General features: G+C 45.7%; 1 protein-coding gene across 3 annotated transcripts in view; it reads right to left on the bottom strand.

Annotated features, from left to right (window-relative positions):
- LOC104349704 (protein mono-ADP-ribosyltransferase PARP12) overlaps positions 1–9,414 on the bottom strand; it is a 32,305-nt gene extending 22,891 nt beyond the window's left edge. For all 3 annotated transcript variants that reach the window (XM_086478949.1, XM_086478959.1, XM_086478967.1), the window contains exons 1-2: positions 9,128–9,414; positions 3,903–4,035 (exon numbers count right to left, since the gene is read on the bottom strand). In XM_086478949.1, the coding sequence (XP_086335075.1) occupies positions 3,903–4,035; positions 9,128–9,414 (420 nt within the window). The remainder of the gene's footprint in view (positions 1–3,902; positions 4,036–9,127) is intronic.
- Between the last annotated feature and the right edge of the window lie 9,012 nt (positions 9,415–18,426).

Genomic DNA, 18,426 nt, shown 5'->3' with positions numbered 1-18,426 from the left:
ATTTTTGACCTATTTTCAGCTAACAGAGTGGGCCACTCTGGAAGACATTATAATGAGGAAATAGCAACTTCTAGCAAATTTAAGCAGTTTATCTGTAGGCCTTGGTTGCAGAGGTGCACACGTTAGTGTGTGTCATTAGTGACAGGCACATAACGAGAGCAAATACCGTGCCATTAGCATGGACTGTCTTTAACAATACAACCTGTACAGTTTGTAAGAGCTTGTTCCTACAGAGATGCATAAAAGCATCACGCTTTCGGTGAACCTCAGTGTACCATCTAGAACATTCAGTTTTATATGGATAGAAAACCAATAGCTTTGGGGTGGTTTTTTTGTTTGTTTTTGTTTTATTTTTCAGAAAAATACTATAAAGCTGTGAAGAACAGCAAGGGTGCCAAACATCACCATGGATGGGAATTCTGCACAAGTCATGGTCTGTTTGATGCTGTGTTGTTGTGGTTCCCACAACATCAGAGGGACACATAAGAATTCTTCACATCATAACTTTTAGCAATAACCAGCTATTTATCTTAAGCATCATGTGCCTTTCTTAGTGAGATCCAGAAGTACCAGCACGTGACAACGCAAAGCAATTATTCACCTACTCCAGAATTTTGGGTAAGTCATCCATTTTTCTCTCCTTCATTTTCCAAGCTTTGTTCGAGGAGAATGCAGAAAGGCTCATCATCTCCAGAGCACTCTAAGATCTATGTATCAAGAACATAGGCAAGTGCTAGATAGTGACAAACTTGTCACTCTCTTGTCAGAGATGCTTTGCAACTTCTGTCACTAAAGAACTCGAGTCTTACACCACTGCCAAGGGATGGTCTCCCTCAGTTGAAGAATGTTGCTCTATTTTGGGACCTGATACCACTCAGAGTGTTAACCTCATCTAAAATGTACATGCCTCATCCAAGTGCCTATCTAACAAGAAAAATAAGTTAAGGCTTTAAACACGCAAGTTGTTTTTCCACCCCTCCAAGTGGGGATAACTGTTCAAGTTACTGAGCTGGAAACAAACAGTCCAACATCCACCAGAGACAGACAACCAAGCACAAACTAAGGGCTGTGATATAAATTTACACAGTAGTCTCTTGGTTCAAAGGAGTAAAATAGTTCTCTAGATGTTTCTAGAAAAACTTTAAACCACTGCTTCCTTGCTTCCTTAATAGGTCTTTCCCCAACCCAATCTTTCCCCCTTAACTTCAATATGCTCTCCTTTCTAGAACCTTTCTCCTCCAAGAATACTGCTAATCAAAACCAGAAGCAGAGAGCACAGTCCGTCATGCAGCCAGAAGGCGGTTGAAGAACTACAAAAAAAAAAAAAAAAAAAAAAGCACAAGACTTATGTCAGACACTGGTTTTGGGGGCCAGAGCACAGGAATTGCTTTTGTGCTTGCATCTTCCTGCTCAAGAGTGTAGTAAAAAGAGCAACTGAGGTACAGGATTGGGTAAAAGCTGAAAGAGGATTGAAAATACAAACATTTTGTATGGAGCATCTGTTACACAAAACATCACTTCCGGAGATACCGGCCACTTAAATTACCAAGCGAAACTCCCAGAGATTTAAAGACACTGAATCTGGTTGAGAGTGGTTTTGTGGAGCATCTAAAGGAAGATGCATTAAAAGATGATGTTAGTATGCAAGACAAAATTTTTACATGGGAGCATCAGGATAAACTACCAAACCGAAGTGCTGCCTCAGAAAGCAAACTGCCCCTTGCATTTGCCAAGAAACAAACAAAACCCCACCACCACACCACCCCCCCAAAAAAAAGGAGCCAGAAAGAAGGTGTGGGAAAGTATAAAAACCCCTGATTTTGGTGGTCTGTTGTGTTTTTCTTACCCTGCACCCCAGTTCAAGTTATGGAAGACCAAAGCCTCCTCTTGCTCGAGAGCTTTATACATGCCATTTGTCAGCACACACAGAGCCAGTCAGCATCTCTAAGCAAGAAACAGCCAAGTCTGCTTTCACACCCCTCTCCCCAGCTCTCAGGTTTATAAATGGCTTACATCAATTACCATGTTCTGTTGTTTCTGCTATTTTACTTCATAACAGGAGTTAAGGTGCTCAGTTAGAGGTAATTAATGATGCCGGCCAGCAGTGAGGGCTGAACAGATCTATAGATAAGACTTTAAGAGTAATACCAATCAATGATGGTTGCTATTACCTGCTCATTACTGGGAGTAATTAAACAAGAAACACTTAAGTTTTAGATGCAGCTGAGTGGGACAAAGATATTATTAATCCTCCTTGCTCCTATCCACCACCATGCTCCTTGAATCTGCCAGCACAACATATTTTAAAACACTACCAAAAAAATAACCCAAACTACTTTGTCAAAGCCCAGCACTGTCACAGCAGGGGAAAAGAAAACAATAGAACTGTTATGCCAACAGATCTGCGGAGGCTATAACCTCCAAAAGACAAGGGTAACAGTCAGTACTCTGGTAACTTCTTAACCAAGAACATCTGTAACCAAAACAGGATTTTCTTGGCTTTGAAACAGCTAGACCTTGAAGATAGCATTGCCCTTATACACACATGCAGAACCAGAATGGATTGTTCAGCCAAATTTAACAAAATCAATGACTGGCATACAAACCAGACAAAAATTGCTTCATAGAAAATTAGTGTACAAATACTCAGTGCACTTTGGAAGGGGTAGATTTTACATAGAACTGCAGTCATTTGGTCATTTTCTCATAGATTTTGCTTACTCTCCTGTATCACCAAGCACCAAAATGTGCAGGCCTGCTGTCCTGGTTTCAGCTGAGACAGAGTTAACTTTCTTTCTAGTGGCCTGTACAGTGCTGTGTTTTGAATTTAGCGCGAGAATACTGTTGATAACACGCTGATGTTTTAGTTGTTGCTAAGTAGTGCTTATCCTAAGCCCAGGACTTTTCAGTTTCCCATGCTCTGCCAGCGAGGAGCTGCACAAGAAGCTGGGAGGGAGCACGGCCAGGACAGGCGACCCGAAGCAGCCGAAGGGATATTCCACACCACAGGACGTCATGCTCCGTATGCAAACCGAGGGGAGTTGGCCGGGATGGGTGGATCGCTGCTCGGGGCTGGCTTGGGATCAGTCAGCAGGTGATGAGCAACTGCACTGTGCATCCCTTGTCTTTCTCGGGGTTTATTTCTCTCTTTGTTATCTTCCTTTCTATTACAATTATTATATTTTATTTCAGTTATTAAACTGTTCTTTTCTCCACCGACCAGCTCTACTTTTTTTTTTTTTTTTTTTGATTCTCCTCCCCAACCCACCAGGGGTGGGGGAGGAGGAGTGAGCGAGCGGCTGCATCATGTGCATCATGCTTAGCTGGCTGGCAGCTGGGGTTAAACCTTGACACCTACATAGGCTGAAAAAGGAAAGGGGCCCTTGCTTCCTAGTCTCCACCGTCTCTTGGAGAAGAGCCAACAAACTGGGTTTAGGTCAGGCCTTTTATCTTGCAGGCATGCACAATTATTGTGATCTTTCACCTCCATCTTGCTTACCTCACCATCTGTAAATCTCTAGTGAAGTTGCTGACTTTTTTTGTTTGCTGTAGCCTTGCTGTCCACTTCCTGCTGTCAGACAGAAGGTCTTCTGCTGACAAGTCATAGATGACATGGCCTTATCCAGGTACAAGCCTTCTGGTATTCACATAAGCAACACACTCTTATTGCTGCTGGGGTTGTTTTGGTTGTAAGTACACAGCACTTTCATAACCCTGGCTCTGCATTGCTTCTTCTGGAGGTTTCACACAGCCATTCCCATTCATACATTACTCAGACTAATCTTAATATTACTGTTACATATCTTAACAGCTTGAAATCAAGATCAGAACCCCACATTCTATCCTGCCCTCTCCCATTGCTACTTAACAAAAGCTTCTTTTATGAAATCGGTACAACTCACATCAGGGAGGAGGAAAGGGTCATTCTGGAGAAGCAGCACTCGCAGATCGTTCTCATCGAGGCTAGACAACTCATGGGTCTTCAGAACTTTTTTGTTCTCAGCGCTGATGATGTCGTGTGAGTACTTACAAAATCTGCAAGAAAACACACAAATATCAATGTTTACTTCTTCAGTCAAGTTGATGTAAAGAAGAATTTCAGATAATGTGTGGGGGAAAATAATGGAAGAGTGGTAAGGAAGATTGTAAACACGCTCAAGTGACTTGCAGCTGGGGTGTAGAAAAATCACAGAATGTCAGGGGTTGGAAGGGACCTCGAAAGACCATCTAGTCCAACCCCCCTGCCAAAGCAGGACCACCTAGCGCAGGTCACACAGGAACATGTCCAGGCAGGTTTTGAACATCTCCAGAGGAGACTCCACAACCTCTCTGGGCAGCCTGTTCCAGTGCTCTGTCACGCCCCCAGTTAAAAAAGTTTTTCCTTATGTTAATGTGGAACCTCCTATGCTCCAGCTTGCACCCGCTGCCCCTTGTCATATAATTCTAATTGTTGTCTATCCTTGTGTGTTTGACAAGTAGAGCATCTGTGTTCAGTTAACATAGGCCTGTGATAGACTTAGAGGCACCCTATTGAATGTGCTTGAGATTTGTGGGAAAGATCAAAGCCCAGGGGACAGCTATGCCTGCACGAATCCCTGAAACACAGGCACCAACAGCAGGTTCTGTGATTGTCCGGCAAGGACCGAGCTGTGTGGTGCCTGTGTCCCTGCTTGTGTGCCTCTGCCCCGGTGCTGCTCCGAGGATCCCTCGGACAACAAAGTAACGAGAATAAATTTACTCTTTGCATTTCATCCATGGTTTTGTGGTTGTTCCTGTGTCCTGCCAGTGTCAGCTCACACAACATGCAACTTGGAAAAAGCCACGGAGAGAGAAGTAGCTTGGCAAAAGTCTCTATGTCAACATTTAGATGGTCTCTGTAATTACCTAGAGAATGGAACAAACGGCATAACTCTGTGAAATACAGTAGCATTATTATCCCCATTTTAAACATCGATGTGGCCAGACCACTTTTAAGAAAGCTAGCAGCACAGATTTGAAACCAATTCTGTCTACCCCACACCTTCTTCCCCTCCAGTAAAAGGCAAGTCAAGCCACACGACCCAAACAGCTGGAGGGAAAGCTAATTTTAGAGAAACACATCAACAGCAGTGGAAGCTGCAACAGACTTGATTTTGTGAATGTAAAAGGTTGTTGTCTCAGAGATGGCATGTAAAGAAAGATACAAGAATCTGAGAGCACCAAAACAAAGAGATAATTAAGCTGAAAACAACAAAACTCGTTATCTTTGCCAGCTGGGAAGTAAAAAAAACCCACAACCAAAAAACCCCCCAAAACCCAAGAAGGTTCATTAACTTCCGAGTTTTGGATAAAGAAGCAATTAAACAACAATAACAAAGATGCTGGTGCCACTTACTAACCCAAGAGAAATGTCTGAAGTGAGTATGAATTAGAAAGAGAGAGAGATTGCAATTTTTTTTGCATCTATTTGAAAAGATATTGCAAATCAATAATAAAAGGAGAAACACAGTCAACCTCTGCATTAATTCAATGCAGTAAAATACAGCTTCCTTATGGCTTGCTCTTCAAAAGCATGATTTGATACAGCCTGTTGTGTTAAAGGGCAAAGGAATTTGGGAGAAAATAAACCCCCTTGCATTCCAGCTTGTCCTCATGTATCAGAGGGGCTGGGCGTGGTTGGGCTTAGATTCTAAGTGATGCCCAATTCTTTCATGAAATCAGTACAACTCACATCAGGGAGGAGGAAAGGGAGGCTCTAGGAGTCTGGTCGCATCCAATATCAGTCTAGCAGTGCTCGACAAAACTAGTATGGCCAGGAGTAGTGGTCATGTCCAAAAGAGCTCACACAGCTGGATTAATAATAATTAATAATGGAGCAGCAACAGATACACAAGTTCTTTGGATGGCCAGTGATAAATTCACTGCCTGCAAAGCACGTGCAAGTTTAGATAAGAATAACACAGCCTGGCTATAAAATACACTAAGTGATAAAAGCAACTCTATAGAAATTTCTGAGTTTCCCAGGGAGCACTCGGTGTAACTGAGCATTCAAGTCTTACTCAAAGGCATATCTATGGGGGGGGGGGGGGGGGGGGGGAAGAGAGGCTCAGCCCGTCAGCTGATCCCAGAAGTCTAAGATGGTCTGTGACTTGCCATTGATGGTATCTTCCCTAACATCCTCCTCTATTAAGCTATTTTAAACTATTTTTTACTTTTCAGGTGGAGCTTGAGTGACTCCAGTCATACACACCTTTGTTATGACTAGTATAAAATTCTTTCACTTCCCTTTTAAAGGTGCAGACTAAAGAAATTCAGGGTGCAAGCTCAGTGAGGGGTGGTTGCACCTTGAAGGCGGGTAACTTTTGGGATGGAGGTGTGTTTTGGTATCGCAATGAGACTATAACGAGCAAAGTTCACCCAAAGGACGGTATTATGTCAAAAAATTACAGACTGTTGGTCCAGATTAGCAAATATGCATCTTATCAGTTCCATGGTACCATCAAGTTCCCATCCCAGCAGTGGTACCTCAGAGCCTGGCCATGGTGTCTTCACCTCCATGCAGTTTCTCTTAAGAGTCAGCACATCAAGCTCCCCTGATGTTGCCAACACCCAAGGTGGCCTAGGGAACTTCTGTGGGATGGATTCCTTGCATATCCACTGCACTCTGTTCTTTATCTTTCCTTCATGTGTGAACAATACTGTATCTTTAATATAAGCTTAATTCCCAAGTCACCTTTAGAAATTATTCCACACAGCCTTAAGACTAGACCTACTCAGCCAATAAAGGTACTTGTTAATCTACCAGACTCAAGTTTCTGCTCCCTTCATCCTTTTAGCCTCTAGTTAACTCCTGAAAACCTCCTCATGAAAGCTTTTTTACCTCATGCTGTGTCTGATCCAATTATTCTGTACAGACCCTTGTATAGACATTTCACCCTGACCCCTGCTACCTGTTGGACACAGGGCTTTGGAATCAAGTAAACAATAACGCAATGTCTGACGGGCAGAAGCGTGCCATCTTTCATCCTGAGAAACGATCTTCTAAGGATATTAGACTCTGTGGGCACTTGATCAATGGCTATGAAGGTAGGTGAGCTAGAGAGTATTCCTCCACAGTTAACTTCAGATTCCACCAACAGCCATATGGTGATCTACACCACTTGAGTACAGATTTCTAAGTCAAAGGTTGAAACAGTCCACAAATACCATGATAACTAATCAGCTGAGTTTAGTAACATATTTAGAAAAAAAAAAAAGAAGTGAAACATTAAAAACCAGTTTAACTGGACTAAAAATTCTGATTCCACTAAATAGGAAGACCCCAGTAACTTGCACAATTTTCTTTCCAGAGATTCTAAAACAAAAGAGATTCAAGATCTGGAACCAAGACAAGATTCTACCTTATCAGTTAAAAAATCTGGAACCAAGACAAGATTCTACCTTATCAGTTAAAAAATACTCTCTGTCTTGATTCACCCGGTCCACCTAGCAGTATTTCTGCCCCCTCATTTTAATCAACTTCCCTCCCACAAATGGCATACTCTTAAATACTTACTTAACACATACAAAGGTGATTTTAAATACTTAGTGCTATTGAGAGAATGGTTTATCATTACAAAGGGAATCTCACCTCATTTCACATTTTAGTTCCCATGGAGTCAACCAGCCCAAGTGCCTATATGCACTTGAAGGTATGTCTAACAGCAAATCACACGGAAGCTTGTTGTACCGTCAGCAAAACAAGAAACAGTGAGAAAAATCTCAGCACCCTAATACTTCGCTAGTACCACTCTGAGACAGACATGGCTTTTCCCCTCTATGCTTTTCAGACCTGAGTGCAAGTGAGCTATTTTGCGGGGGCAGATGAGGAAGAATCTGGTGGGGTGTCAGCACATTACTGACACTCGAACAGCACAAGACCAGGGACTCGGGGTCTTAAAACTGCAAATGCTTCCATCAGAGCTCACTGCTGCCATTGACGGTCACTGAAAAGCTTGTGGTTTTCACTTCTGCATTCGGTTTCTTTTATCATTTTTTCAAACTAGGTACCACCTTTGGCCAGTCTGTGCCTAGAGATGCTGCCAGAACTTCCTGCGAGTTCTCCGCACATCCAGAAAATGGGACTGATGTACATGGGAAATTAAACACTGCTTCTCACAGAAACGGCTGTAAGCAGAGCAGTGACTTACAGCAAAATTAAACTTTCATAACTTTCTAGATTAAAACCAGATGGTATTTTGCCTTTTTTTTACTCAAGAAATATTTGTAAACTATTTCATCCAGATGCCAGGGGGCTGAGGGACAGCTGTGCCAGGCAAGCCACTTTAACAAAAAAAATCGTCATGCTGACACAGTGTCGTGTGGTTCCGGCCCAGCCGGACTCAAGCATCATGTGGCCACTCGCTCGGTGCCAGGACAATTGGAAGAAAAAGGTGGGTTGAGACAAGGACAGCTCAATAGCACAACACAAGGAGAGAAGAAAAAAATAATAACAATAATACTAATTAAAAAAATATATGAAGCGAGTGATGCTCAATGCGATCACTCACCACCTGGAACCCAATCCCCAGCCTGTTCCTGAGCCGCCATCCCCCCCAGTTTGTATACTGGTATCATACAGCACCGAATACTCCCTTAGCTAGTTCGGGTCAGCTCTCCAGGCTGTGTCCCCTTCCAGCTTCTTGTGAAAATCAAGTCTATCCCAGGACACAGAGAAAAACAGGCTTTAAAAAACCGCAACCTACCGCAGTCACTTCGGGCTTTTACCGGAAGAGTAAGAACAGCAAACGAGTCCTTCCCAGCAACAAGGCTCTACCCGACGGGGGGGATGGGGACGACGGGGACGGGACGGGGACTAGGCCTCTCCCCCGCAGGGTGCCGGGGTATAGGGGGCCGCGGCAGGAGCGGCACTCCCGGCGGAGCGGGCCGGCCACAGCCACGGCCACCGTCACCGCCGAGGGACGGAAGCGGCCGCGGGCTGCCGCCGAGCCGGTCCCGACGGCGGCCGACTCCCGGGAGAAGGCCGGGAGGGTCGGGGTCGGGGGGGGGTGTGTGTATGTGTGTGTGTGTACCGGCCCCCTCTTCTCCACGAGGGCGGCCGGCGCCAACAGCTGCCCGCGCCCCGCCGCCCCCCCCCATCGGCGCTCACCTGGGCCCCAGGTTGCACCTGCCCATGAGGTGGAGCTTGCAGAGGTGCAGCCCCTCGCAGCCCCTACACTCCTTGCGGACGCAGATGCGCACAGCCGACAAGGCCAGGACCCGGGCGTCGCCGCCGTCGCGCAGCACCAGGAACCGCCGAGGTCCCGCCGCCAACAGCGTCTCCTCCAGCTGCTGCGCCGAGAGTCCGATGTGCTGCCGGAGCTCCGGCAGCCCCAGCAACCCGCCATGGGCGCAGAGGGTCTTGGTGAGGAAGCAGCACACCGACGGGTCGCTCATCGTTCCCCCTTCGCCTCAAGCCGCACTGGACTGAACGAGGCGGGGCGGGACTTCAGGGCCACCACCCGGCCGGGCTCGGGAGGAATCGAAACCGAAGGCGCGGGGCGGGGCCTGCGCCGAGGGAGCCCTGAGGGGTGAGGCGGGAAGCGAACAGCGGGAAACCGCCGCCAGGCGCGGCCGCCGGCGCCCAGCGACGCGAGGGGAGCCCGGAGGCCCCCTCGGCTGAAAACCGAGGGGATAAATAATGGGAGAAGTGATTAAAGGCGGTGGGGGTGTTCTTCCTTTTTTTTTTTTTTTTTTTTTTTTTTTTTTTTTTAAATGACGGGTTCTTTGCTGTTTCTGATGTTTGGATTCGGGGATGAGCTGCCACCTGGATGACGTTCTGTATATAGTATTGCTGTTGGTCGCTATGTATATAGTGTGGACCCCAGCTAGTCCCTCCCAGTGTGTGGGGATAGAGCGGAGCACTGGTGTCCGCTGAAAGATTTCCTCACCTCCCTGCTCACTTCTGCTATCTCTCCCTAACACTGAGATGGGAAAGTAGAAGATACCTGAAAATATCCTTTTTGAAATGTGTGATGTGCTTTAGTCTCTTCAATATTAGCTAGTTAGCCTTGTCTTTGGTATTGCCTAATCAGGAGAATCAAGAGTGTAACTCCCTGCCCTTGGCAGGGCTTAAGTAGGGTCTTTATCACTTGAAGGACTGCTTCATTGTTTGAGGTAAGATAAGGATGAAGGAGGAATTGTCTTTGTGCACAAACCATGACCACGGAGGAGGATGTTGCCCAACTGGCCTTGAGCTGTGGTTGCGGGGGAGACACTGCCCAGCTGTCCCTGAACTGTGCATGCTCTGGAGGATGGGTTCAGAAGGATAATCACGATGAAGACTATCGAGGAACTCTTACTTCCTCCCCAAGACCACCAAGATACCCCCGAAGGGGAAGACTGCGCCCGCGCAAGGGGAGGAGATCTAATTTGCATCTGAAGCGGGACAGAGTGATGAATATGTACTAGGCAATGAAGCAATCTTGTGAATATGTAAGTTTTGTTACTTTAAATGGGACACAATTACCGCAGCTCGAGGTGCAAGCATCATTAGGGCACCTGACCCTTGCTGCACCCAGCGCTGCAGAGCTGTAATAAACATACCTGCTTCACAATCAACTTTGACTGCGGAGTTCTTTTGCAGGTCAACAGCAACACAAATGTACAGAGCATCAAGCCTATAATGTAGCAGGAAAAACTTATCATACCCAAATAATTTTAGCATTTATGTGGCAATGCTGTTACTTTTCTTTCATCCATATTGGCAGTCAGCTGCTGAACACTGGTTGCAGCGGTGGATGTGAAGCCAAGAAGTGACTGGTTCCAGTTAATGCTCAAGTAGGGCTTGGGAGGATCTGTGGGACGGCAAATACTGAACTGGAAAGGTGGGGAGAGGGCTGAGTATTAGATCCATTTGAGATGAGCTTTCATACTCAAACTCTCCAGCAATGCAAGTTGAAGGAGCAGTAAGTATCAACTGCTCCCTCTGGACTGAGGACTTAACCTCAAAAAGAGTGAATGCCAGCCCGTGTTGCCTGATGCTAATGCCTGATTTGAAAGGCATGTGAAACTACGCAGTCACAGTCACAATCACTGTTCAGGTCATAGAAGGAGAACCACCTCAAGGAATGGGACCAAGGGTATACAGTCTGTGGTTTTGCTCTTTCTTTGTTGAAAGGAAGGATCTTTTCATTTGGCACATTTCCCCATATTTATCCTCTTGCTATGATACTTGAACAAATGAAGTAATTTTAAAAAAGCAGTAGAGCGGTAGACGGAGAAGTTTGCTGCATCAGTTCTAGATGCAGAAAACTAAATTGATAGTTCTGGGCTGGTTTATGTTTTAGGCATGCATACGTGCATTCTCAGTTTGTCAACAGGTTGTTGAGGAGAATAAAACTCAGATCCATACTCCATGTAGTTTCAAGACTGACTGATAAGATAGAAAATTATTCAAACAGTGAGTCAGCAATGTATTGCTAACTCTAAACAGTAGATAATAATAATGAATCAGGCAAAACTTTTAGTCATTTTATGTCTTCTGTTTTGCAGCCAGTTCCAGTGAAAATATGCATTTGAACAAGCATTAATCCACTCCGAAATCTAAACTATGTGGGCAGAGGAGCTTTACTGGACACTTTGTTGGAACAGTATTAACAGTATGGAGCAGGAAAGTGAAGCACTGCAAGCAGAAGGAAGCTGCAAATACAATCTTGGCAAGCATGTTGTTCTAGTCTACACCGAAATACACTTAAGAGGGTTTTGGATCAAAAAGCAAAAAAAGTGAAAGCAAAAAAAGAAATGTTACTGGATTTATTCTGTTTGTTGGTATAACGTTTTGCAAATAAAAATGCCCCCAATACTTGACTTCCTTATCAACTTCAAACAGAACCAGTTTATGCGAAACAACTCAGCTGGGTGAAGCAGAAGGGATCACTGTATCGAAGAGTCCCAAATCGCTATTATTTTCACAGAGCAGTGAGCAATTCTGGCCTTAGATATTAAGCCATTTGCCTAAAGTTAGAAACCACTCAAAAAGTGGCTGGGTTGATGTAACCTCTTGCTGCTGCTAGAAGTGTAATCCTTGTACATCTTTCTCTCTGCTGTCCTCTACTTTCAGTTGTAATATCTCCATGTTTGTCCTGGCTCTTGTGTTCACCTGACTTCATAGTAAGCTGAGTCAGCTTTCAGAGAATTGAAACTGAAATATCAATTGGTATGAGCAAAGCATGAAAGGAAATGGATGTGTGTAAGCACCAGAAGAAATAGCAGAACAAAGGTTGAAAGAATGGCCTGTGTTGATAACCAAGGACACAGTTTAGGGCAGTAAAACTGAGAAATAGATTTTCTCTGTCAAACCAGGAAGACCTGCACTCTGTAGCACAGAGAACTTGTCAGCAGAAGACGCTACTGCCTGACAGCTGGACGTGGCAGGAAGATACAGCACATCACAAATGCCATTTCTTTTCCTTTCAGTCTAACTGGAAGCATACCACAGTCTCAGAAACTCAAAATGGAGAAACACAGAAAGCAGGCAAATGGGTTGCCTGAAGTGACCACATCAGCAGTTCTGTCCCTCTGGGGATGGCTGAAGTATGCGGAAACACCCTGGGCATGAAGCTGCCAAAGCGACTTCCCTTCTTTTCAGGCATCTGGCTAGTTCAGTTTCTCTCATTGTCAGCCCCATAGTTATGCTCTCCCACGCAATCAACTATTATTATTGTTCTGGTTTCCCTAGAGTGTTTGAAATAGCGTTTTGCAGAACATGCTGGGACATTTGCTTTCTTGTCCCTCCCTGATTTCTTACACAACCTTCTCCTAGTTCTGTACTGTCTGCTTAATATCAGCTAACGGCCTTTGCCTGAGGATTTAAAAATCAATTTGAGTTTTTTGTTGTGTGGAAACTGTTAGGTTATGTGATAAAAGCTCATCTGGTAGGAGGTGGGAGCTCTCTTCTTGCCTGATGTGCCCACCCCCCACACACTCAATAACTGCAATCAATTCAGACTGGTGTCACCCCACGCACAGGGACTGGGCTGGGGCTGACAGTTCCTTAACTGTGAATCATAACCATGACATTGCGCAAGTCTCTTGCTGGAGTGGGTTGGGGTGTGGGGCTTGCTGGGCAGGGGCACTCCTCCCAGGTACCTGTCAGGAGGGGAGGAAAAGGAGCAGGGTGGAAAAGGGATGGGATGCAGGGGAAAAGCAGTTTGGGATCACACGAGAAATTATTATGAGAAATTTAGGGGAGGAACAATTGTGGGAAAATAAAGGGGTAGCCAGCGATGGAGTGAGTGCAGATATGCAAGCAAGCGTGTGATGGGCCAGCTGATGCCCAGGTGAGGTGGCCTGGGAGCTGGGGGCAAGTGGATCTCTAGGGACCAGCTCTAGCTGTGAGGGGACCTGTTAGTCTTGAGGGACGAGAGCATGGGGAGGTCAGCTATGGGACCTGGAAAGTCCTGGCCAGCTCTCTCCGTGTGTGTGTGATGGCCTGTACTGCCAACTGCAGTAGGGCCATGCCTTGGGGTCTTGTATGTCCAGGCCCCAGCAGCTGCTGGAGACTGGGATCCTGGGGCAGCTATTGGGTGAATTGGGTGCCTGAGCCCAGCTGCTGGAGGGATCCACCTTGTACGTATGTGTGTGTGTGTGTATATATATCTATGTATACACATAGATATTTTCCCACTAGTGGTTGTCCATCCTGCTCAGCCAGAGAGGGGAGCAAGATGAGGCCACTGGTGCTGACTGTTCACGTGAGTGCCCTGAGTGTCTGTGATTTGTGTGGCCGCTGTTACAGTCTGGATACCTGCCGAGAGATTAAGGCACAAACGAGGCCAACAATTGTTAATACCATTACAAATGTTTATTTAGAAAAGGTGAGAGACAGAGAGAAGAGGGGGGGAGAGGCGGGAGAGGGGGGCAGGGGCAGCAGCAATCGTCACCACCGGGAATCTGCAGCATCCTGCTGATCCCTCTTTGTTCCAGTCGGGTGGTCCTCTCCGTCGGGTAGTGGTCCAGTCCCTGGAAGGCAAAACGGAGGCTGCTAAGAGTCCCTTTTATGCCATGGTCTCAGGCCAATCCGATGGCGATGTGCTGCAGTCAAGCGACGAGATCCAACCTAACAGCAGCACGCCACTTTCATGCGCTGATCACGAGCTAACAGTCTATGCAACCTTCATTACACAGCTTGTGAGGTTTAGCGCATTAGCCAAAACAAAGTCATGCCTTTAGCTGTTACAACACAGCGACAAGCAAATACTGCAAAACAGGTGTTTTTCCAAGAAATTATGTTATCTAGCCCAAAGTCATCAGCCATGTCTGGCCTCAAGGCAGTGTCCCATTGTTATCGCGACTTGAGTCTCTACTTCCTCTTCAAAACCACCGAGATACAAAGTTAGAGACAAACATAAAATTCAATGGTCCAGATTCTTACAGAGGCCATGTCTACGTATGTGGTGCATGCGTGTCCCCTGTGTGTGTGTGCCTGCTGGGAATATGTTTTCAGCCTCGCTACTAGTTGGACCTGGGGACAGGGAGCTGCAGTAGCTTCCCCTCTCAGGCTGTTGCCTCTGACATGAGGTGTTTTCATCTACCAGAAACAATCACACTGGTTTTAGCTTCCAGAGATTGCTGTAGAGGTTTTTGTTTCTGTGGGTTTTAAATCTGTGCTGGGGAAGTGACTTTTCTTAAAACCAGAATGGCACTCTGACTTTTTACCTCATAATGTGAATGTATTCCTAGCAGATTTTTTTTCCTGAGTAGTTACTTCTCTACCGAGGAAAAATAATCTCTTTGCATAAGGCTGTGATAAATGCTCCTTCTGTATAGGTCTGGTTACTTTGTATAAACCATGCACGCCTCACTAACGACTGCATCCTTGAGGAAAGACAGACAGACTGATAAGAAGGGAACATCCTGCCTCAGAATGCCAGAGAGATAGACGATTATCAAAGAAGCATGGAGTCAGCAAAATCTGCGGTAACTGGGGGAAAAGTAAATGCGGCAGGGGGAGATCGCGACCACCAACTCAACTGGAACCCCCTACTCACTATTGCCCACCCCTCTCTGAGCGTGCGCTGTAAACTACAAGAGTACTGTGACTTTACACAGAGACAGGCAAAGCAAGAACCAATCAAACTCAGAATGTAAACTTGGGTGGATTTTTGTAAGCACGTATCAAGATAAATAGGCTGTGGCTCCTGGACCCAGTTAAGCTAGCTCTGTGGAATACCACCTGGCTTCCAGCTTTATGCAAACCTGTGTGATAAATAATTTTGTCCCAAACCAGGTTTTTAAACAAAGTTTCCAATTTATTAAGTGAATAGAGATAAGCAAACAGCGCTGGGTGCACTGGGAGTCTCTGCTCTACCAGGATGCACACCGTGAAAAACAAAGCAACTTCTATTATAGTCTAGCATTAATTACATATTCATAATAGGCGTGCTCTTTTCCAAGGGGCTAGCAAGACACATCGGTTCATATACACAAAAATCACACACATTAATCAGACCTCCTGAGAAGGGCAGTCCCACGGTGATAAATTCCCAGGATTCACCCACACCTCTGGTGATTGGTGATAAGTTCCTGGGATTCATTTACACCTCCGGTGATCGCTCTTAATCTTCCTTGCATTAGTTGAATCTTCCTCCCTGAACACAAGCCAGGGCCCCTTTTCTGATGCAAATTCCTCTTGTAAGGAGCAATCCTGTAGATGTGTCCTGGGCGTGTAGAAGTGTTTCCTTGATATCTGGAGCTTTGTCTCCTCGGTGTTAGGCAAGATATTATCTATTTCCCAATTTTGCTCATCAAATAGCTAAAACATCCTCGTGGGGGAAGGAAAACTCAGGGGAACAAAGAGGAACACGAGTCAGATAAGCACATTTCACACCTGTAAACAGAGAAATTCCTCGACCCTGTGTGCGTATTGGCTTTGCACACCAGGTGAAAGATCCCATTTTTGGGGACAACAGCTGGCTGTGACTCTGTTTTAAAGCTGTGCCAGCGTAGGGATTTTAAACAGAAATATGCAGATTGATATGAGTGCAGCATGAATGGAAATATGTGTATCTGAAAACATCGGAATAAACAGCAGAATGGCCTATATTGCCAATGAAGACCTGTGTTCCCAGGACACAGCTCCCATGACTGTTCCAGGACAGGCAATCCTGTCCAGTTTAACTCCTCAGAGTAAGGGCTTCTATAATAAGCCTCTGCTCTTCATTTTCTTTGTTAGCAAAAGGGTCTTTCCTGGAGCCCAAACCCTCTTTCCTGCTCTGTTCTGTAGCTCCCCAGCTGTCTTCCCTTGACCATTGCAAAGGGATCAATGGCTATAAAAACAGATTAGGAAGTAATCTAGGACAGTATCTGGAAAGAAAATGGAAGGCAAATCCTAATCCTGCTCGTCCTGGCTGACATGGAAGCTTTTTTCCAGATAGGCTTAAAGTGGTAAAGGCAGTTGTAACTTTGTACGGAATGGCTGCTTTTCCTGCAGTTACATATCTATAAGAATATCAGTAAATAAATACAAACACTTAATAACTGTCTGTAAATAAATGTGTCACTTGTGAGCTTCATGCAGTCCCTTGCAGGTGTCAGGGAAATTTATTGTCTTCCTGCTGCTCAGTTTGCTTAAATATGTTCTGTTATGTGGCATTTTCCATCTTCTTCAGAAGCATCAGTGTATGGCAGCAACTGGATCTCAAGGTTACTGCAACCTGAAGACAAGCGAGGGCACAAGGGTCAAAGTGTGGTTGGGGGAAAGCACACTTTCCCTGTAGAAGCAGCACAGTTTGAGGCTTAGCTCTAATGCCTGTACACAAGTGCGCACAGCGTGGGGAACAAACAGGAGGCGTCAGAAGTCCATGCATAGTTGCAGAGTTGACCTTACTGGGATTACAGAGACATGCTGGGACATAGCTGTCGTGACTGGAGTGCTGCAACTGGTGGATAGAAGCTTTTTGGAAAAGACAGGGTAGGAAGCTGAAGAGGAGGCTGTACACTTGGTATACTCCAACACAGAAGAACTGATTGAAGACGTGAAGATGGAGAGCAGCCTTTTCTGCACCAAACATGAGACTGAAGTTGAAGATCCTGAGAGGAGTGAGTAATACAAACAGCAGAATTACAACCCTGGAATTCCCAAGAGCAGATTTGGGCCTGTTCAGGGACCTGCTTGGCAGAATCCCATGTGAAACTGCCCTGGAGTGCAAAGAAGCCCAGGAGAACTGATTGGTCATCAAGGACAACTTCCTCAGAGCCCAAGAATGATCCATTACAGTGTGCAGATGATTGAGCAGGCATGGCAGAAGGCCAGTGTGGGCGAATGTGGAGCTCCAGACTGAGCCAAAACAGAAGAAGCAAGCAGACAGAAGGTGGAAGCAGGAACACGTTATTTGGGAGTAATACAAGCATGTAGAAATGTGGTTATGCATGCCAAAGCTGAGCTGGAGCTGAAACTAGCAAGGGAGTTGAAGGGCAGCAGGAAGGGTTTCTGTAAAGACACTGGTAGCAAAAGGAAGTCCAAGAAGACTGTGCACACACTGGTCAATGGGGAAGGTGACCTAGAGAAAAGTCATAGGGAAAAGGCTTAGGCTCACAATGCCTTTTTTTTTTTAAAAAAAATTTTTTTTTTTGCCTCATTTTGCACTGGTAGGGTTTGGCCTCAGGTCTCCCAGGTCCCTGAGCATCCTATCAGAGCTCATGGCCATAAAGCAGTACCCACAGCAGAGGAACATGAAGTTAGGGATCACTTAACCCACTTGGACTTACAGGACTCCAAGGACCAGAGCAGATGGGTCCAAGGGTGCTAAAGGAGCAGCTCAACATCACTGCAAGGCTGCTCTCCATCCTCTTAGAAAGGTCATGGCAGTTGGCCTCCTGATCACTGGAGGAAGGCAAATACCACACCTCTCTGCAAGAAGATAGCAAGAAGAATGGCCCAAGTCAATCAGCCTCACCTTGATACCTGGGAAGCTTGTGGAACAAATACTCATAGAAGCCATTTCCAGGCACAAGAAGGTGACTGGGAGCAGTCAGCATAGGTTTACCAAGGGCAAAGCATTCCGACCAACCTCGTTGCTTTCTCTGACAAGGTGACTGACCCTGTGGACAAGGGGAATCCAATGGATGTTGTACACCTTGGCTTTAGCAAGGCCTTTGACACAGTCTGCATAGTTTCTGTATAAACAAATATGGTCTGGATAAGTGGATGATAAGATGGGTGGAGACTTGGCTGGCCTACTGATGTCAGAGGTGTGATCAGTGGTGCCAAATCCAGCTGGCAGCCAGCATGTTAGTGAGGTCCCTCAGGGACTGTGACTGACCAATACAGCCCTACAATGGAAGGCAGCTCAGTGGAGAAGGCCAAGGGTGATTTGCCCATGAAGCTCAGAGAGTAATGCAGGGTCTGACTGACCACAGCTGCTGCAAAGAAGCTGACTTTGTCACAACACAGAGGGGACCAGAGGG

Source organism: Leptosomus discolor, chromosome 1 (assembly GCF_034619465.1).
Source record: "Leptosomus discolor isolate bLepDis1 chromosome 1, bLepDis1.hap2, whole genome shotgun sequence".
Lineage (NCBI taxonomy): Eukaryota > Metazoa > Chordata > Aves > Leptosomiformes > Leptosomidae > Leptosomus > Leptosomus discolor.
The sequence above is the reverse complement of the archived record's forward strand: the minus strand, read 5'-3'. Positions and strand labels throughout refer to the sequence as shown.